This window comes from Glandiceps talaboti, chromosome 20 (genome assembly GCF_964340395.1).
Source record: "Glandiceps talaboti chromosome 20, keGlaTala1.1, whole genome shotgun sequence".
Taxonomy (NCBI): domain Eukaryota; kingdom Metazoa; phylum Hemichordata; class Enteropneusta; family Spengelidae; genus Glandiceps; species Glandiceps talaboti.
Window position 1 is genome coordinate 8,846,776 of NC_135568.1, and position 18,712 is coordinate 8,865,487.

Genomic DNA, 18,712 nt, shown 5'->3' on the forward strand with positions numbered 1-18,712 from the left:
CATTAAAACATTATACAGGACATTATACTATGCATAGCCAGGTTCAACAAAAAATATGGAATATATACTCTGGTCATTCTACATCACAACAGCGTGTGTGTACGTCATTGGTCCTGCTGTGATCAAAATATGAGTCAAAACTGATTTCTCTTCGATATTACTGGCACTGTTATAATTATGTTATTCTCCAATATTTTACTTCATTTAGCTGTAAAATACTCATGACCTAAGGGTTGTCACTACTCGTAGTGACAAAGGCCTCTTAGGTCACTCGTATTTCTCTTGGCTGAACACAGAAAAATATTTGGGAATAACATCTAATCATATGCATTTGTCAATAAAGTGAGACACATCAAGGAGTTGACCAAGGTTTTGATTTGCAATGACATTAATTTATTCAGACCATTAACAGATATACATTCCTTTGACAACCAATCACATATAACCTTACAATTATATTTACATAATTACATGCAAATTTATACAAATATGTTACTATTGGATACAATGTAGTATCTCATTATGTCATATTTGAAGATTGAAAACATCCAAAAGATGTGAATAAAAATGATAGTATTAATCAAAATATTCTTAGTAAAACCGTTGAAGTCGTACATAGATGGTGGAAAATTAAAAATTTGTGATACAAATCTCAAATCACCCTGAAAATTATGAGTTAACTTAAAAATTGGTTTCAATCCTTCAAACACTCTTGCCTACTGCACAATAATAGGCTAATTAGTATTCATGCATGTCATTTACATATATGAATATTTAAATATATGGTAATGTGTACGAATGTTGAATATTCATTATCCATTTTTCAAATACTTCAGTTTGAATCTACACTTTCCTGAAAAACTTGAGAAAATCAAGCCATTTTTGTACTCAATTACTTAATATATTTAATGGATCTCTAAGTGTGCATGCTGTGAGATCACCATCCTACGTTTTCTTCTGCATAAATTTACTGTCCTCTGAACAAAAATCAAAACTTGAATAGAGAAATATAAAAATACTTTGATGTATTTTGAAGGTAATATGAGCAATTGGAAGAAAATTAGGAGTCCCATAAATTCCATGTTTCGGCAATTTTTGAAAACAATCTGAACGTTTTACGAAAAACATCATTTTAAGTTACCATTTAGAATGTATATTTGACAAAAATTTCCTAATTTCCACTACATTTTGTTGATTAAATTGAACGTCGTCTCACTTCTGACATCAACAACAACATTCCTTCTTGATGATTCTGAATCTATCTTCTAATGAACTAAAAAGCTACAAGAATATATTTCAAGAAACAAAAAAAAAAGAAAGTATTTTAAAGGAAGAAGCCTACAAAAATAAGTGTAGTGATAAACACCAACAATACAATGTTACTTCTACTTCACTGTTTATATATGCATCTATTTTCCCTTTCCCCGTAAACACTGAATAACATTTTTTGTATTAAAATAACTTTTGATTGATTTACTACTTGTAAGACTATAATAAAAACATGTTACCTTGTACATTTGTATACATATATAACTGACTTTTTTTTCATTTTATTCTTCCTTCTTCCACTCAATATCACAGACACTTCTATCCCATATGTTTGAAAATGTAAAAATATTGTCATCAATAGTGGTGTATGTGGCTAATAATGTCCATGAAGAGAGTAGAATAATGTGGTCCAGGTACTCTAAACATTTTGTGATGTTCATTTCTGCATCTCGAGTAAGGGGAATTTTATTTCATTTTTTTTCTATAGTTTAATAGTGCTTTTCCACTCTGTACTCAAAGCGCTTTTACAATTATTACCCCCTGGATCTATCGGCACAACAGCCCTGGGGAGCATACAATCCATTGCAGCCTTTATAAGCACATAGGATTAAAGCATTTTCATTGCAACCTCTATCCTAACTATATATATATATAACCTTGTAAATTCTTAAACATATCACGGGTTACAAGTGTCTGTGATTCACATAATTTGATATGTTTTTGAAATAATTAAAAATTTATAAGGCTTAATTGTAAATGGCAGCCAGTAGGTTTGATATGTAAAATATGAACATCTCGTTTTTTTTCAACTTTTTGCACTTTTAAAGTCTTCAGAAGACCTTTGGCCAAAGACACAAGAATTGACAATCAAAACAGGAATCTAATAGAAAGAATAATGAAGGTGAAAATGACAGAATTTGAAGAACAAGTAGGTAAGGAAGTTATTTCTGAATCAGTATTCTAGGATTCTGTTAATTTTTCCATTGCTATAGTTTGTAGTAGGCAAGTTACTATGAAGAGAATTTATTTGTAGATGATAAAGTCAGTTTTACAAAAAAATATATTTTTAAGAAACAAATGTATATATCAACCTCATGTACACATATACGTTTCAAGTTATTTAATTTGATACATATACGCAATGGGTCTGAACGTGTTCGACTCCCTAGCACTGCTTAAGTTCTACTACAGGTTGGAAAGTGTTCAGTCTATAATTTGAATCCCTAGCACTGGATAAGGTTACTATTGACTATGGGTTGGAAAGGGTTCTATAATTTGACTCCCTAGCACAGGATAAGTTCTACTATGTGTTGGAAAATGTCCTATAATAGCACTGGATAAGGTTACTACTGACTATGGGTTGAACTCCCTAGCACTGGATAAAGTTCTACCATAGGCTGTGAGAAAGAAATTCAAATATTTATCTACACTTAATACCTCGACTATTTTCTGACTGATATGTTGTCTTGAGTTGTTGTAAAGACTGTAAATATGACCTAATATACTAGTATTCAAATATGTACCTTTCATTTCTAAAAGTCATATTTGGACATATTTTTATAAACAATTCACCTTCAACTCATACCTAGACACTCAAACACTTTAAGTACATTTCATTCATTTACGTAAATAAAACTAACTATACCTTTGATGCAAATCACTAAATATTCAGAAAAAAAATACTTAAAAATTTAACTTACTAGTCATGATGCTAACAATGTTGACCAAGTTATCGTTGGCCAAACAAGGGGTTTCCATACTTTTTAGAACAACTTTGAGATGTTGAAATTTTTTTCCTTGTTTGTATTTCAGTTATATATTTTTTGGAAGTCCAAGTTCCTTTTTGAAATGTATTTACTGGCGGTATCAATGCATTCACATATACCATGATGATGTGACATTAACCATTACATAAGGATTAGTGTACACGATGATTTTCTGATCTTGACCCTGTATGCATTCAGCCATATATGGTATGCTACCCATGATTCATTTGAATACCCACAATCCATTGCAATACCCACAATCCTTCACTGTCATTACTTCTTTTCTTCATCCTCTGTTGTATCATGAGGATTGCTCATGGCAAATTCATTAGGGTCTTTTGTATCACTAGCTTCCACACCACTGGTTAATTTTGCTTTTTCGTCTTCTATTTCAAGGTCGTCATAATGTGTAGGACTGACGTAGGTGTACCATAGAGACATCAACGCAAATATGACTGTGACAACTAGCATGAGACCGGCAAAGAACAAAAACTCGAGAGCCTATGGGATGAACAAAACCACAAAAATGTTAAAAACACAACTTGGTTGGATGATGTTGAACTCACACCTGGATGCCAATATTACAGATCGTTATACTCAAAAGTAGATGGTGAGAAAACACTACCTGATTGGATGATTTTATAAACACACCTAGGTGGTCTCAAACTACTCACCTGATTGGGGATAAATGAAGATTCTGCAATCAGAATAACGATGAGGTTACCAAAGCAGACCGTTAACAACCAACATGCCTGTAGGCAAGACTTCATACTAGCAGGAGACTGAATAATAAGATGAGAAATATTGTATACATGATGTGTTTTATAATCTGTACGCTCATCATGGAAACTACAGTACATGTACATACACAAGTTAGTATTATCTATTTATTACCCATTTGTTACAGCATTGAAGAAGAAGAAATATTTTACATTCTTTGGTAAAAGGAGAACGAAAAATAGCAAAACTCGTCTAGTCCGTCTCCTAGGAACACTGGTAATGCAACATTTATACAATTGAATTTGTTTTAGTTTTACTGAGGGTAGAAAGAAATTTACATAATAAATAAATAAGATTCAGACATTGTTCATAGCTTAAATTGTAAACAGTAATTCCTGAAGTGAGTAGTGAAAATCACTCCGAGAAGACTCAACTCTAAGATCAAGAGATAAACTGTTCCAAAATACAGTACCAGTATAGGAAATTGCAAATTTTCCCATTTCTGGTATTCACACTAGATCTGACAATGATTTTGAAGTCGTTTTGCTAATGAGCTAATGCAGAAATGGTGGATTTGTACACCAACTATGGCCAACGTTCAATATACATGTAAAGTGAAATCATCAGCAACATGATGCATGTACATCACTTAGATTTGGAAGAAATTGATAGCACAAAGTATCATGCAACCTAATTTGATAATGTCTTGAAACAAACTGACATGCAAAATGTCCCCTATAGTATGTCACCTTTGAATGAAATTGGATGTCACTGTAATGTCCTGTGGGCTTAAAAGACTGACCAAGACTATAATTAATGTGACCTACCTGTGCATATGAAAATTCTAAGCCTGTAATTGAGAACATAACTTCACCAGTTGTAATGAGTACGTATTGTGGGATCTGAAGTAGAATATTGACTGTATTGGCTGGTACAGTTTCAAGTATTTCCATCATTGTATTCTGGCTCTGTAAGATTATATAAAAAAATTATACACTATTAAATACGTTTACTTAGTAATTACATTTTAAATTACACTTAGGACTGACATATTGAGGTTTGTGAGCTTAAAAACCAGAGTAGGTTAATTAAATGTCAATTTTCTGGGTGCAAGAGGACGTCACTTAATAATATGTAGTTACATTTAGTCTTGTTTTGTCTATATTATGTTTGAAATAACATTTTCATCAGGAAATGATGGAAAGACATGTTGACCTCTTTGATTATGAGTGATTTTATAGAACAACACCCCAGGATACGGTCAACATCCACCTCAGTGCGTCCACAATAAATGGCATTGTATGGAGAGACATGCAATGCATCTTGGCACTGGCAACAGGTCCCTGTGTGATGTACTTTGTGTATCTGCACAAGTGCTAAATTTGTGGTGTTCTCTGTAATACTTTGAACACCACAAGCACGAGTGTAAATAACCCTGAATGATGAAACAAAGAATATAATATGCTTTTATATCACTGAGACATTATCTAATACTTGAATCAAAGTACAGTGAAGACATACAAACAACTAACTTACATCATATTGGTACACTATTGTGTAGACAGCACCTGCTTTCACTGGAATCTTTCCAGGTAACATTTCACAGTAACTGCTATTGATTTTGACACACACAGAGTAACTACAAGATATTCAAAGTGTTAGAATGTTACAAATATACACTATTATTACATAATGTACTAGCGGTATTTACACTGCAGTGCAATACCTGTATGTACATGAGGACGCAATCGTTTGCTAACACACAAAATTTGTTACAAAGTATTAAAATGTAGCCAATATACACTTAGTCTAGCTACCACATATACAAAGAATGACAATGTTGAATCATACAGTGCAGCTGTGAGCTATGCAAAATATTACAATGTTACAAATTAACCCCAAGTTTAGGTTGTTTTTAATACATGCATGCCATTACAAGGTCAATATAAATTGTATTACCCTGGTATACTTACCTAACAGGTTCATAGAGTTCCCATTCAGAAATGAAGAAATCTGTATCTCCTTGTTTTGTAACATTGACTTCATAATCAAATTCTCCATCCATATGAATGGTATAATAGTCTCTCGCTGGGTCAAGATTTGTCATCACAAAACTGGAATAAACAACAAAGGGAAAAAAAGAATGATATTTACAGGTGGCACATGAAAACATCTTAGTATATCAGCCAATTTGCATAACAAAGGAAATGCTGATTAGTTGATTCACACATGGTAACTTGAATAGGATATCAAATTAATGATATGTATACATGCACTGATTGACTGATTCATGGTAATTTGAATATTAATGTGGATTACGCACCTGGCATATGCAAGTCCTCTGTCTGGTTTTTCATATTTATCAGGTGACTGAAAAATTGATAGTTGAACAAAGGGTTATTACAGCATACATACAAATGATGTATGGGATGGGACGACTGCACAATGTCACACAAGTTCAATAAACGAACTTTGTTGGGGGGGGGGGGGGGTCTCGTCTCAACGCAATTGCTGAACTTAATTTTTCCAATTCTAACCAAATTTTAAAAACTTTCACACCTTCAATGATAACAGGTTTTGTATTTACTACTGAGATGTTGATAAGTTGATTAAAATTTACTTCTAATGTGATATACAGTGCTGGGTTTCCGGTAGTATTTCAATGTGTTTACCATCATGTTTTTACTTTGCATCCATCTTAGTGGTGTGACTGCTACTATTCTCATCATGTTCACATCATATATAAACGTGTCAATGTTGCACTTGTGAATGTTCATGGGGAGGGGGTTCTGTCCTAAACGATAACAGTTTGTTTACTGAGCGTGTGTGACATTGTGTGATCGTCCCCCTAAGTCAGTGTTTTTAAGAAGTGAGTGAAATTTCAATGTGTATTATTCAAACATTGTAGAAATATTGAGACTCTACACTGTTGAAATTTGCAGAGAGTGAAACTGAAATTTTTATCCACACCAGGTACGGACTTGTTGACAATGCAGTCAAACGTACTGGGCTGGTTACACGATTCATCACTGCAATAGTGAGACAGAAGAATAGAACCCCACCTGGGAATACATTTAAAATGTTAAGTAGCACTGTATTGTGAATTAAATATTTAATTTATGCAAATCAGTATTCTAAGAAGTAAAAGAGTAATTACCTGCACAGCAATTAGTTCATTACCATTTGAAGTTGCGAACTCGGCAACAATAATTCTGTATGCTTCACCACCATCGAAGTCAGCAGCAACACTGGCAGACTGGCCAATCGCTGAACAATTTCCCTCAATGTTTATAAAATATGATCCTGGTATTGTCATAATGATGTCACTATTCTATGAAAATAAAAACATGGACAAAAAGTATAATTTTACACAACAATTACATATTATACATTAGGCATCATCAATTAAATACTTTGTTTGCCATCCTTGAATTTACCCAAAACCTACCAGGCAGAGAGGAAAAAACAAAGACAGAAAAAAAACCCACAATGCTAGGATGTCATGCAAAATTCACTTTTCTGTTCATTAATTTCCTGTTTGCACCTAAATCTACAAGTCTGGTGAAATATAAATAGTATAAAATACATCTGCAGCAGTTTTGCACAAAATAAAATGTTTTTATTTTTTTTTTTTTTTTTTTTTTTTTTTTATTTTATAAATATACCGGCAAACAAATGATTTAATTGATAGTGCCTTTAAGTTAAGATATATTAATACCGGTATAAGCAAAGTTCATAATTTGGGAATTTTTTTTACTGCGTATAAAAAGGTACATGTTGTATTCTACTTACTGACATTATATATGACAAACATTAGAAAGTGTTTCACTTTAATAAAAAACAACAAAATTACTTGTATGACAAGACAAACATGAGATTAAAACTAGTCAAACAAATATAAACAGTTGAATGATTATCACAAAAGTGATTCAACTACATGTGAAAAGAAACTAATATCATTAGACTATCGCTTGCTATTGGCTGAAGAAACTGTTACATTGTGATTCTGTGATTTGATTGGCTTACCTTCTAAGATGGTGCAACTATATGTAGGGCTCTGTAATTTAATTGCCTTACCTCATAAGGTGGTACTACAACAGGATCCCAGGCACCACCAGTCGGTACCATTCTTACATCACATGGGGCTGCATTAATTAAAGTCACACCTGATTCAGTGCTTTCTGGGGGTACAACTACGGTGGTCTGAAAACAACCAAAATTATCACATCAAATGAATAAAGTTATCATACCATTCTCAAAAAATATATTTCATTATGTATATACTGAATTCAATGATCTGCTTGCTTTTAATATGTTGTTGTGAATACAGAGAGTTACAGTGCAAGGGGTGAGAGGAGGTTACTCCCTAAATTTCACATAGGGTGTATGGCCCATGTATAATCCAAAAAGAAAAACCCCACTGTTAGGCATTTATAGTCACAATCATCTGGTCAAATAACCTTTAAGCTGATATTGTGAAAGTACTTCTAAAGCATGAAGATGTTTCCAAATTGTTATCCACCACATGACCAGGGAATTTCAGATAAAAAGTTGACTCACATCTAGAATTTTTTTCATGAAAAAGTGACCCATTTGGGCGGCAAATATCTGTATACCCCGAGGGTTGTAGATGAATGCAATGACATTGTGCCATTCCATATAAATACAGAGCTCAATTTAATTTCTACGCTTGATTTTTAACCAAGTGAACTGTTTCAGCTATAGTTTTCCACATTTTTTCATTGGCCAAACAGACAACTACCATACAAATGTGGTAGTCTAGATACACAGCTAATTTGACACGCTTACTTGTAAAAATAGAAAAGTACTAAGATTTTACTTACATTAACAGCAAACTGTACAAATGCTGAACAAACGAATGCAGCAGCAGCAAACAACATTCCCCATGTCATACGCTGGAGATGAGTACATCTAATTTTACATTTCTTGAGACATGGATAGATAATGTTATCAAAGATTGGAATGAGAAGTAAAATCAGCAGTGGATTTAATACCTGGAATTGGATAGAAACATAATGGATGTTAGATAACTGATGTTATAACGACGGTGAAACTGATGGTGATAGGGGTGTCTGTGTTGCTGTTATAAATGCTGTGGTCACTCACTGCAGTTTTATTGGTGGTAAAGGTGACATCACCATGACTGCAGTAGTGGTGTTTGTGTCGTCAATGACTGAAGTTGCAGCATTGATATTTGTGTTATAGATGACTGCAGTTACATTGGTAGTATAGATGACATTATTGGTGTTAGTGTTGCTGTTATAGTCTATATGACAGCAGTGGTAGCACAGGTAAATATACATGCAATGGCAGAAGTGAATGTTGATTTTTAAAGAATATTTCTCCAGTTCATGAAAGTGTAGGGATATTCCAACTAATAGTTGCATCAACTGTTGTTACTTACCTGCATTTGGTCTGGTTTTAGATTGAAACCTCCCTGGAAATAAAACAAAATAAAAATACTTAGTATCGTTCAATACTTATATTATACCATTATATTAATGGTGTAAGTCAAGAGATCTGAGGTCTAAGCTCAAAAGAACTGTGCTGAAATAATGATTTACCATAGTTGGCAAGCATCCAAGTGACCCTGAATGAGAATAGTATAGTCAGTTTGGCGTTTGGCAGTTATTCATTGTCAATGTCACCTGCAACTATCATGGTCACAGTTCAACTGGTCAAAACCTTGGTGTATAGCATCTACAATGAAGCCACTCTCAGTATATTCTATAGCCTTGTAGATTTCTACAAATTGCCATGTTAGCATACAAACTGTGATAACCTGCATGATGGTGCCTGTGTATTACAAGTTCATCTGATCATCGTTTCATTAATTTGCCTCTATCAACTTAAGGTATATTAGTAATAAAGGACATTCTATATCTGTGTAGCTACATTTTTCTAACACTTAAAAACATCAAGTTGAATACTAAGGCTAAAGTTAGGATTATTTCATATAATATATCGTAACAAAAATGTGTTTTATTTGACTTTTTATCCATCATAATAAAATGAAACCAAAGTGTGAACAAGTTGTTTTTCTGGTAGATTTATGTACACCAAATTATAAATTCTTGGTACCTGCAATAGCATTTTACCTCATGCTAGAGGGTTAAAATAGAACAAGAAGGTTGACTTATTCTCATGTGTGTCTACAGTAATGCATGTGAAGCATGTGGAGTGGAAGTTATGGTGTTGACCATAAAATCAAACAGTTATTATTTTTATGATACACCTAGGAAGTAGAATTCTATTACAGGTACTGAGAATTCACAGTACAGGTATATAGTCTAGATGTACATATATGATACACTAGCTTTTGGTGGAATTGTGTTTAGCTGTGAAGCCATAAGGAATACATAGGAGCCTTGTTCTGTTCTAGATCAACTTTTTTCTATAGCTCTGCATGCCTAACTCTCTTTCCCCACTTAAAACATATCTGACATGGGCCTTTAACTTACCAATGAGCCATCCATCTGAGTTGCTTGGAGAGTCCATCTAGAGCCCTGTTGGTCAAACAATGCCCAAAACACTGGAAGTGGTACATACATGATGAGTACGTGGTAAAGAATCTTGGCATCATTTATCAAGCGTTGCTGCAAACAAAGAGAAATACATCTTATTCAACACAAGCAGTCATATAATATAGTTCTAGTTATTGATGATATACAATCCCCACCCTTATTCTGAAATATTTACATCACATTTATATTTTTTCATCAAGCTTGTCAATTACTAACCTTTAGATATCAGCTGAGATATCTCGTGCACATTAGTATGATATCACATCTATATGCTGACATCACCTTATCACACTGTATCACCATACTCATTGCATGCCTACATCACATGCCTGAATTATCCTTATCGCAAACCAGTATACTTATCAAATGCTGACATACCATTATCACATACTGATATCAACCTTATCGCATGCCTACACTATCCTTATCGCAAACCGGCATACTTACTGCATGCTGACATTACCCTTATCACATGCCTACATTATCCCATTCTGATATTGACCTTACCACATGCCTACATTATCCTTATCACATGCCACCATCATACTTTTATTACTTACATCATATTTGTCTGAAGCATAATCCAACCAATGTTCATACTGTTTCTGTTTTCCTTTGCATCTGTTTTTGATAGCTCTCTGAAAAGAAGGATCAAAATACAACAATATTAATCGACAGTACTCCTTCGTGACTATGTATCTCCATCTTCTCCTTTGCTTTGCAGCATGCCCTGCAATATGCCCCATTAGGTGTAATGTGAGTGATAGTGTGGTGTAAAATATTACGTTTATTCTATATCTATAAAAGACTGTAATATTTAAAACTACACTAAGTCTGGATTCCAAAGAAAGAAGTACTGTAGATTATTATGTATGGAATATGTACCAAAACATTACTTGCACTGGTGTGTGCACATACGAGTGATATTTTGACTGCAGTGGAATACCAAAACCATTATTGCAGACTTGCATGCAAATAATATGTAAATGAGGGTGTGATTGTTCGCAACAACAATAGTATTGCATTGTAAGATTTTTATGGATAAACATATGTTCCAGATAAACATATGTGATAATAACAGAACCCCATGCCACAGGAGTTCCAGTGTGGGTCCTCAGGGGTATTTGCACTCATGCTTGCAGTGTTTTCTGCAACACTTTCACTCGCTATGCTCATGAAAATATGGGTGCAGAGAACACTGCCAGCATTCATGCAAATATCCTCACTTGTGATGAGGTTCTGTTGCATATTGACAGATTTTTATTACTCACTCCGGTTGCTTTGACTACAAGCCAAACGATATTACCCTGAGGTGGGTACATCTTGTATCCGATGGTAACACGACCAAGCACGAATATTGCTGAAAGAAAATAGGGTAAAGTTTGTTATTAAAGTAGTAATTTGTATCACATAATGTAGTAACCAATACTGATAAAACATCGCTGAGTTCTCTGGTCATATGGCAATTCTCTGTTTGACTTGTGCCATTTATCTGTTAGTGTTAATGGTTGATGGTATTGGCTGCCACCAACTACTCAATGCCAAATGGGGTGCCTGATACTGATAAGGTCCTAAAACAGTTGCTGTCATCTGTCACCGGAAAACTACCTCAGGACAACTGCAACCCCCCCCCCCCCCCCCCCCCATCATCTGTCTCTGGATAAGCCCCCCCCCCCCCCCCCCCCTTCTGTTGTCAAATCTGCAACACATCAAAATTAAATGCAAACAAATTGTACTCACCGATGGCTACAAGTAATAAAACAGCTGGTACACCAAAAGCAAGAGCATAGCAGTCATTGTCAAAACACTGTACATCTTCTCGTAAAATTGGAGTTACGAAAGTGGCAAGTAGACTTCCACAGTTGATAGAAAAGTAGAAGATGGAGAAAAATACTTGGACTTCATTGGTCTGAAATGCAAGGTACAATAGAGGCGTGTCATTGGTGATGACAAATAAATAACTAGATTTCATTGGTTTGAAATGTACAAGAGGCGTGTCATTGGTGATGACAAGTAAATAAGTATATTTCATTGGTTTGAAATGTACAGGAGGCATAAATAACTAGATTTCTTTGGTTTCAAATATACAGGAGGCATGTCATTGGTGATGACATGTAAATAACTAAATTTCGTGGTTTGAAATATGTAATAGAGGCTTGTCATTGGTGATGACAGGAAAATAACTAGATTTCATTGGTTTGATATGTACAGGAGGTGTGTCATTGGTGGTGACATGTAAATAACTAAATTTCATTGGTCTGTAATATGCAATAGGGGCATGTTATTATATATTATAGAATTCTGAATGATAACAATAACTTTGACATACAAACATATTGTGTTGACTGTAAAGATATACTCTTTCTAGCCTGAAATATTGCAATACAGTTATTCAAATATTTCTTTTTGCTCAGAGGAAATTTTCTTTCAGGTGTTTACAATCTGAATCTAATAACTAGTGAGTTACCTGGTCTTTTCCGAACTGGTCTCCACCAAAGGCAGCTACACATGGTTTAATACCCCCAGTACCAATGGCAATGAGCAACAGACCAAGCATAGGCCCCCACCTATTGATAGAAGTGTTATTTTTAAAAATTGCTTGATGTGCAAAATGGCATTTTGTTAGACTAGCAGGAAGAAAAACAGACTATTCTTATCCTTATAGAAGAAATATTGATAGCCACATTACAGTAGAATGTGCTTGTGGACAAATACCGTGAAAATCGAAGTTCTTCAATTCTCTCAAACCTTTGCCATAAATTATGAAGCTTGTTCTTCACACCCTATTCACTTTACATATAGAGTATAAACTGCACAGTTGCAGTTTAAATGATCCAATCAACTTGAGTTCTGCGCAGGCATAGACCATGAAGTGACATCACATTCTGGTCCCGCTGGTCAAATTATATGTTTACTGTATGTTTGCACATCCTGATTCAAGGGCTAGCTCAACTGATAGCAAACTAAGCTGTGTGATTAAGCATAGACCCTGCATGTTTCGTGTAGGGTCTATGGATGAAGTCACCAAAACACACTCTTATTCTTTGCAGTGATCATCCCAAACCACATAATTTAGCAAGAATGATTGATGGTACAATTAATTAAAAAATTTGTACTTTTGAGGTGTTTTGGGGGACTAGCACATTTTCCTTTTAATTTCCATCGGTCCAGAACTGGGAAGTTTATGCCATTCCTGCTTTGGTTCAAATACGCAGCAAAACCATGTCGGATTGCGATGTTTGATAAGAACTAAACGGTAAAGCTGGAAAATGGTAATGATTACTCTCCTACTCACATATAGCTGTCTTGATACACAAAGTCAATGTCTTTACTTACAGATATGGGTCTCCTGTTGTCTGTGGTGGAAGTGCAGTCAGTGACATAGTACTACTTCCAATCAAGTATACCCATGACAACCAGAAGATTGTACTGAAAATAAACCAGATTTATTTCAATTTTTAAAGCACAATGCACTGTAGGGACCCAATTTCCCTAAAAATCATAGTTCTTTATAGAATCTCTCCAAATAATATGAACACTTATCCTGGTTTTTTCAAATAACGAAAGAAATTTGAGGGTTCTCCATCTTGTTTTCATGGAAATCATCAATCCTTTCCCATAGAGTTATTACAGTGAGTATATGGTGGCCATATTGGATTCTAAAAATGATTCAATTTTCATATCCTTCATTTTCTGCAGTAGTGTAATCCCCTTTAAAATATGAAATTTATTGAAGAATCTTTTGGAAATCATTGGTCAACACAATAACATTTACACAGCAAATGGTTCCATCATTACATTACCAGATTTATTCTGAATGGCTCTTGTAACATGAGTTTGTTTTGGAGACAATGGTGACACCTACACACACACACACACACACACACACACACACACACACACACACACACACACACACACAAAGTTCACAGTATTACATACACATGCAGTCAACATAACTGCAAATACCCCCCCCCCCCCCTCTATTATGGGAGGTAAAAGTTATTTGCAGTGGTTTAAAATGAATGAAAAAGTTCACAAATCTTACTAGAATTTTCCCAGATATCCATCTGACAGCATAGCACCAAAGATCGGTGTAAGATAACATAGTAAACTGAAGGTATGGTAGATAGTGGTGGCAGTGGATGGACTCAGCAGTAGGATTTCAGTAAAATACAATACCAAAATAGCTGTGGATAAACAGTATATACAGTAAATATACAACAAAATAGATGTGAATGGATGTAATAATACATACATTAAACTACTTGGTTGGTTGAATGGTTGATAGTTGGTTGTTTGGCTGTGTGTGTGTGTGTGTGTGTGTGTGTGTGTGTGTGTGTGTGTGTGTGTGTGTGTGTGTGTGTGTGTGTGTGTGTGTGTATGTACCGGTATGTATGTATGTGTGTTTGTATATGTATGTATGTATGTAAGTATGTATGTATGTATGTATGTACATGTATGTGAGTACGTACACACGTACGTATGTATCTGTGTACGTACATACGTACGTACGTACGTACATACATACATACATACATACATACATATATGCATGCATGCATACATACGCATGCATACATACATACATACATACATGCATACATGCATACATACATACATACATACATGCATCTATGTACGTATGCATTTATGTATGATATGTATACTGATTGAAGTTTTGTGAGTGTGCAGATCTACATAATGTCTTTAATTTTACATGATAATTTCCAGCATCCTTTCCTGACAAAATAGTTGCCATCAGGGTAAATACAGAATGTATGTTATTTAAAGAAACAAAGTAGGAAGTGTTTTAAAATAAGTTAAAAATTACTGAGTTCCTCGTGTATAAATAAATATCTACAGGGGATATTTGGTGTTTTGAGATACAAGCATAGGTGTGTTCAAGATTTGTTTGTGGTTTGTTTTCACCAATTCTCTTACCTTTCATTCCATAGTAACTGTATCTTTCGCAGAATTCATTACCAACAATAAAGTAGATAGACTTTGGGTATCGCACATAAAACTGTGAACAGAAGAAAAAAATCAAGATTGATTATGGCAGTTATGTGTACCTTTAGTAAAACTGTACAAAAAGTGACAGAAATTAATACCTTCTACTAGCTACAAGTAATTAGTAAATCTTTGTACTGCATCAAAATACTTTGATAAATCCTAACTTTCAATCAAGTCCTCTGGTCCTTTTCAGGGATGTGAACAGTTGTTTATGCAAGCAAGACTTCAAAATATTGTCCCATGCATAAACAAAGTGACTTCACACCCTAAAGAATTAGGACTCGGGTTGAAAGCTAGTAGGATCCATCCAAGAATTAGTATTTTGGTGCAGTACAAAGTTTTGATTTATTTGTAACCGTATTGGCTCACCAGTCACCCTTAGTCTGAAATGTCCAATAGTTGGTTCATTTTATGTAAACCACTTCCTACCCATGTCTGTGTGGCATTATATTAGTGGAAAGAACACCAAATCTATCATGCTAAAGTCACCCTTAGCCTAATTTCTACTTTCATTTCACATGTCGTGTGTTGTTGTGAGAGTCTCAGTTGTATTCCGTTCTAATGATTATGATAATTTATAATATCCAAGGATTCAAGACTGCAATCTGATTGGCCAGCAAAAAGTAGGTCATATCAGTTAAACCAATCAGTTGTAATGACTGAAAATATTTATTCAAATTAATCTTTGTTATTATATTAATAAAATTGTAAATTTATCGTGGATATGAATATATATGTCATACGATAAGCATGGTAAAATAAATGAACCCGATTTGTTTGTTTCATTTCATATCCTAGAAACCCAGTGTGGTACAAGAACTTGATTGTTTCATCTTTGTATCAATCATAGAAACCTTTGTAGGTGAGGCTTTGAAGGATTGCTCTCACTTTGTATTATCAACATGAGACTCCCTGACTGACTATTAAACTAAACAAATAAGCCCCCTAAGTGGATGCACAACAGCCTCATATTCCAAATGCAAGTATCACATCATGCAACTGTTTTTAAATATCACTACCAGGCCAAGAGCATAATATTTTAAAACAAATTTGAATCATTCCATAAATCCTAGACTAAGTCTATACGATATGCAAGTCAGGTGATTCTCATGCATTGGTCCACTACTCCATCTAAAAAAAGAACTAGGTGACAATATGGTAGAACAACACTATGAATTCTTGTCCATACAAATCTTAGTCTAGAAAACACCGTATTTCTGTATGCAATATTTCTGTAACAACATATGTTCTGGTACTAAGAAGTAACAAGGCAATTGAGAAAACCTAAAAATGAAGAAAGCTTCCAAGTACATCATGTAAGTTTGTGGTTCATGTTAATAAATACACCAAGGCTATAACCACCATCCATGTACATGTATACTACACTACAGACCCTTAGATATGTGTGTAGATTAAATACATGTATGTGTATAGATGCTTTATATTATGGGTTCAATTGTCTACAATATCTCTCCATCATATAGTCAAATGCCTTTATCTAGCACAACATTGCATTCTTACCACTGACAGCAGTAAGTTTATTTATATATTTATTGGATAACCGACGGGAGCTAGTCCCATTTACAGTCTCCTTTGGTTCAGTGTTAGCACAGGAGGAAAATGGAGGGGGGAAAACCTGCATTGTACAGTAGAGTCAAACTGAACGACACTCTTCTTATTTACAGCGTGGTAAATTTAATCGAACCCACCCGACACCTGGCAGGTTCGAACCCAGGCTGCATGCAGAGGTAAGACTCAGAGGTGTACAAGCTAACCACTCGGCCACCGTCAACTCCAAAAAAGTTAATGCGATTGGAGCGTTGATATGATTAGAGAATTGATGTATACGTGATTATATTGTCGCATAATCACGTGACTTACAGTGAAATGTACTTTCAAACAGGATGTTTAGTTTGTAGTAAACTGAATGAAGTAACCAGTTACAAAGGCCTGTCAGTGTGTGATGGATTACTACTGACATGCGCTGTTCACACTGTCCCCAGCAGTGATTTAGCTAGATTTGTGGTAGATTCTGTTCATTTGACTATACATGGAGAGAGAGATTGTAGAAAATCGAGCCCACCACAGAGAAAATCTAGACTCCTGAGATATGTGTAGCTGTACTGGGTGTAAAATACAAAAATGTAGTTACATGTATAGAAGAAGGAGGAGTAGACATATCTTACAACTATAATTTACAAAATTACAATTATTACCTCCATCAACCGGCCCTTGAAAGATGTCTTTTATTTTTGGTGAAAAAAAATGGATTTAAATTTCTCTACGAAAATGAATGGCTGACATGTTATATAATGTATATACAATAGACTTACTGGTATACATTGTAATTATCTTCAACCTGTAAATTTTTACCTACTAAAACACTTCCTTTTAAACTACATAGAAGATCCCTCTGTCACCATTTTAAAGCTAAAATTAGTATACAATACTTTTGAACACATTCCCCTAATTCTAAAAACATACACTACAGTCATGCAGACAATGTACATACCAGGTGCACAGGGATAAGTAAATTTTATAGACTCATTCCCAAAATCTACATACATATACACCAGGTGCACATGGCACACCAGATGTACATGTACCACTAGATGTCATGCAAGTGATCTACTGATTGACCATATTTCATTGGTCCATATACCAGGTGTACTAGTAGACATGATAAAAATGATCTAGTGACTGACCATATTTCATTGGTCCATATACCAGGTGTACTACTACATTGTAGGTATGATGCAAATGATCTATTAATTGATATTTTATTGCTTCCCACACCAGGTGACCATGTACCACTACATGTCATGCAAATGATTGACCCTGTTTAATTGGTCTATATACCAGGTGCACTACTGTATATGGATGCAAATTAGCTATCTATTAATTGATCATATTTTATTGGTCCATACACCAGGTGTACATGCACCACTAGTAGTTCCCATGCAAATGATCGATTAATTAATCACATTTTTATTGGTGCATTTGAAAGTATGATACAATTAACTTACTGGTGCCGTGGAGTCGTATTTCTTTTCTTCATCTTTGACATCTTCCTTACTGTCAACTAGTGGACTAGCTAAATAACAAACAAACAAACAAAACAAACAATTATAACATTGAAGATATGATGAGATAACAATTAATTGCAAATGGAAATTTTACAAAAAGTTAGGTAGAAAATATCATAAATGTTGATCTAACAATCCATAAAATACTGTATAAACACAAACTTCTGTTTAGAAGTGTAGCATTTATTTGTACATTAAGTTCATAAATTCATTTTAGACTCGCCACCGCCACCAATCAAAAATAAAGATTTCTGGTATATCTATAGACACCAGTAACTATAAAGACGACAGTTGAAAATCAAGATGGGAC

The 18,712-nt window shown here is 34.5% G+C and overlaps 1 protein-coding gene across 1 annotated transcript in view; it reads right to left on the reverse strand.

Annotated features, from left to right (window-relative positions):
- Positions 1-480: 480 nt before the first annotated feature.
- LOC144450915 (solute carrier family 15 member 2-like) overlaps positions 481-18,712 on the reverse strand; it is a 57,388-nt gene continuing 39,156 nt past the window's right edge. The window contains exons 5-23 of the mRNA XM_078141677.1: positions 18,343-18,410; positions 15,245-15,326; positions 14,349-14,490; positions 13,637-13,729; positions 12,768-12,867; positions 12,041-12,209; positions 11,572-11,660; positions 10,861-10,938; positions 10,238-10,372; positions 9,181-9,213; positions 8,600-8,770; positions 7,833-7,958; positions 6,913-7,086; positions 6,079-6,125; positions 5,729-5,869; positions 5,292-5,394; positions 4,583-4,723; positions 3,710-3,817; positions 481-3,536 (exon numbers count right to left, since the gene is read on the reverse strand). Coding sequence (XP_077997803.1) covers positions 3,309-3,536; positions 3,710-3,817; positions 4,583-4,723; positions 5,292-5,394; positions 5,729-5,869; positions 6,079-6,125; positions 6,913-7,086; positions 7,833-7,958; positions 8,600-8,770; positions 9,181-9,213; positions 10,238-10,372; positions 10,861-10,938; positions 11,572-11,660; positions 12,041-12,209; positions 12,768-12,867; positions 13,637-13,729; positions 14,349-14,490; positions 15,245-15,326; positions 18,343-18,410 — 2,228 coding nt within the window. The 3' untranslated portion in view covers positions 481-3,308. The remainder of the gene's footprint in view (positions 3,537-3,709; positions 3,818-4,582; positions 4,724-5,291; positions 5,395-5,728; positions 5,870-6,078; positions 6,126-6,912; positions 7,087-7,832; positions 7,959-8,599; positions 8,771-9,180; positions 9,214-10,237; positions 10,373-10,860; positions 10,939-11,571; positions 11,661-12,040; positions 12,210-12,767; positions 12,868-13,636; positions 13,730-14,348; positions 14,491-15,244; positions 15,327-18,342; positions 18,411-18,712) is intronic.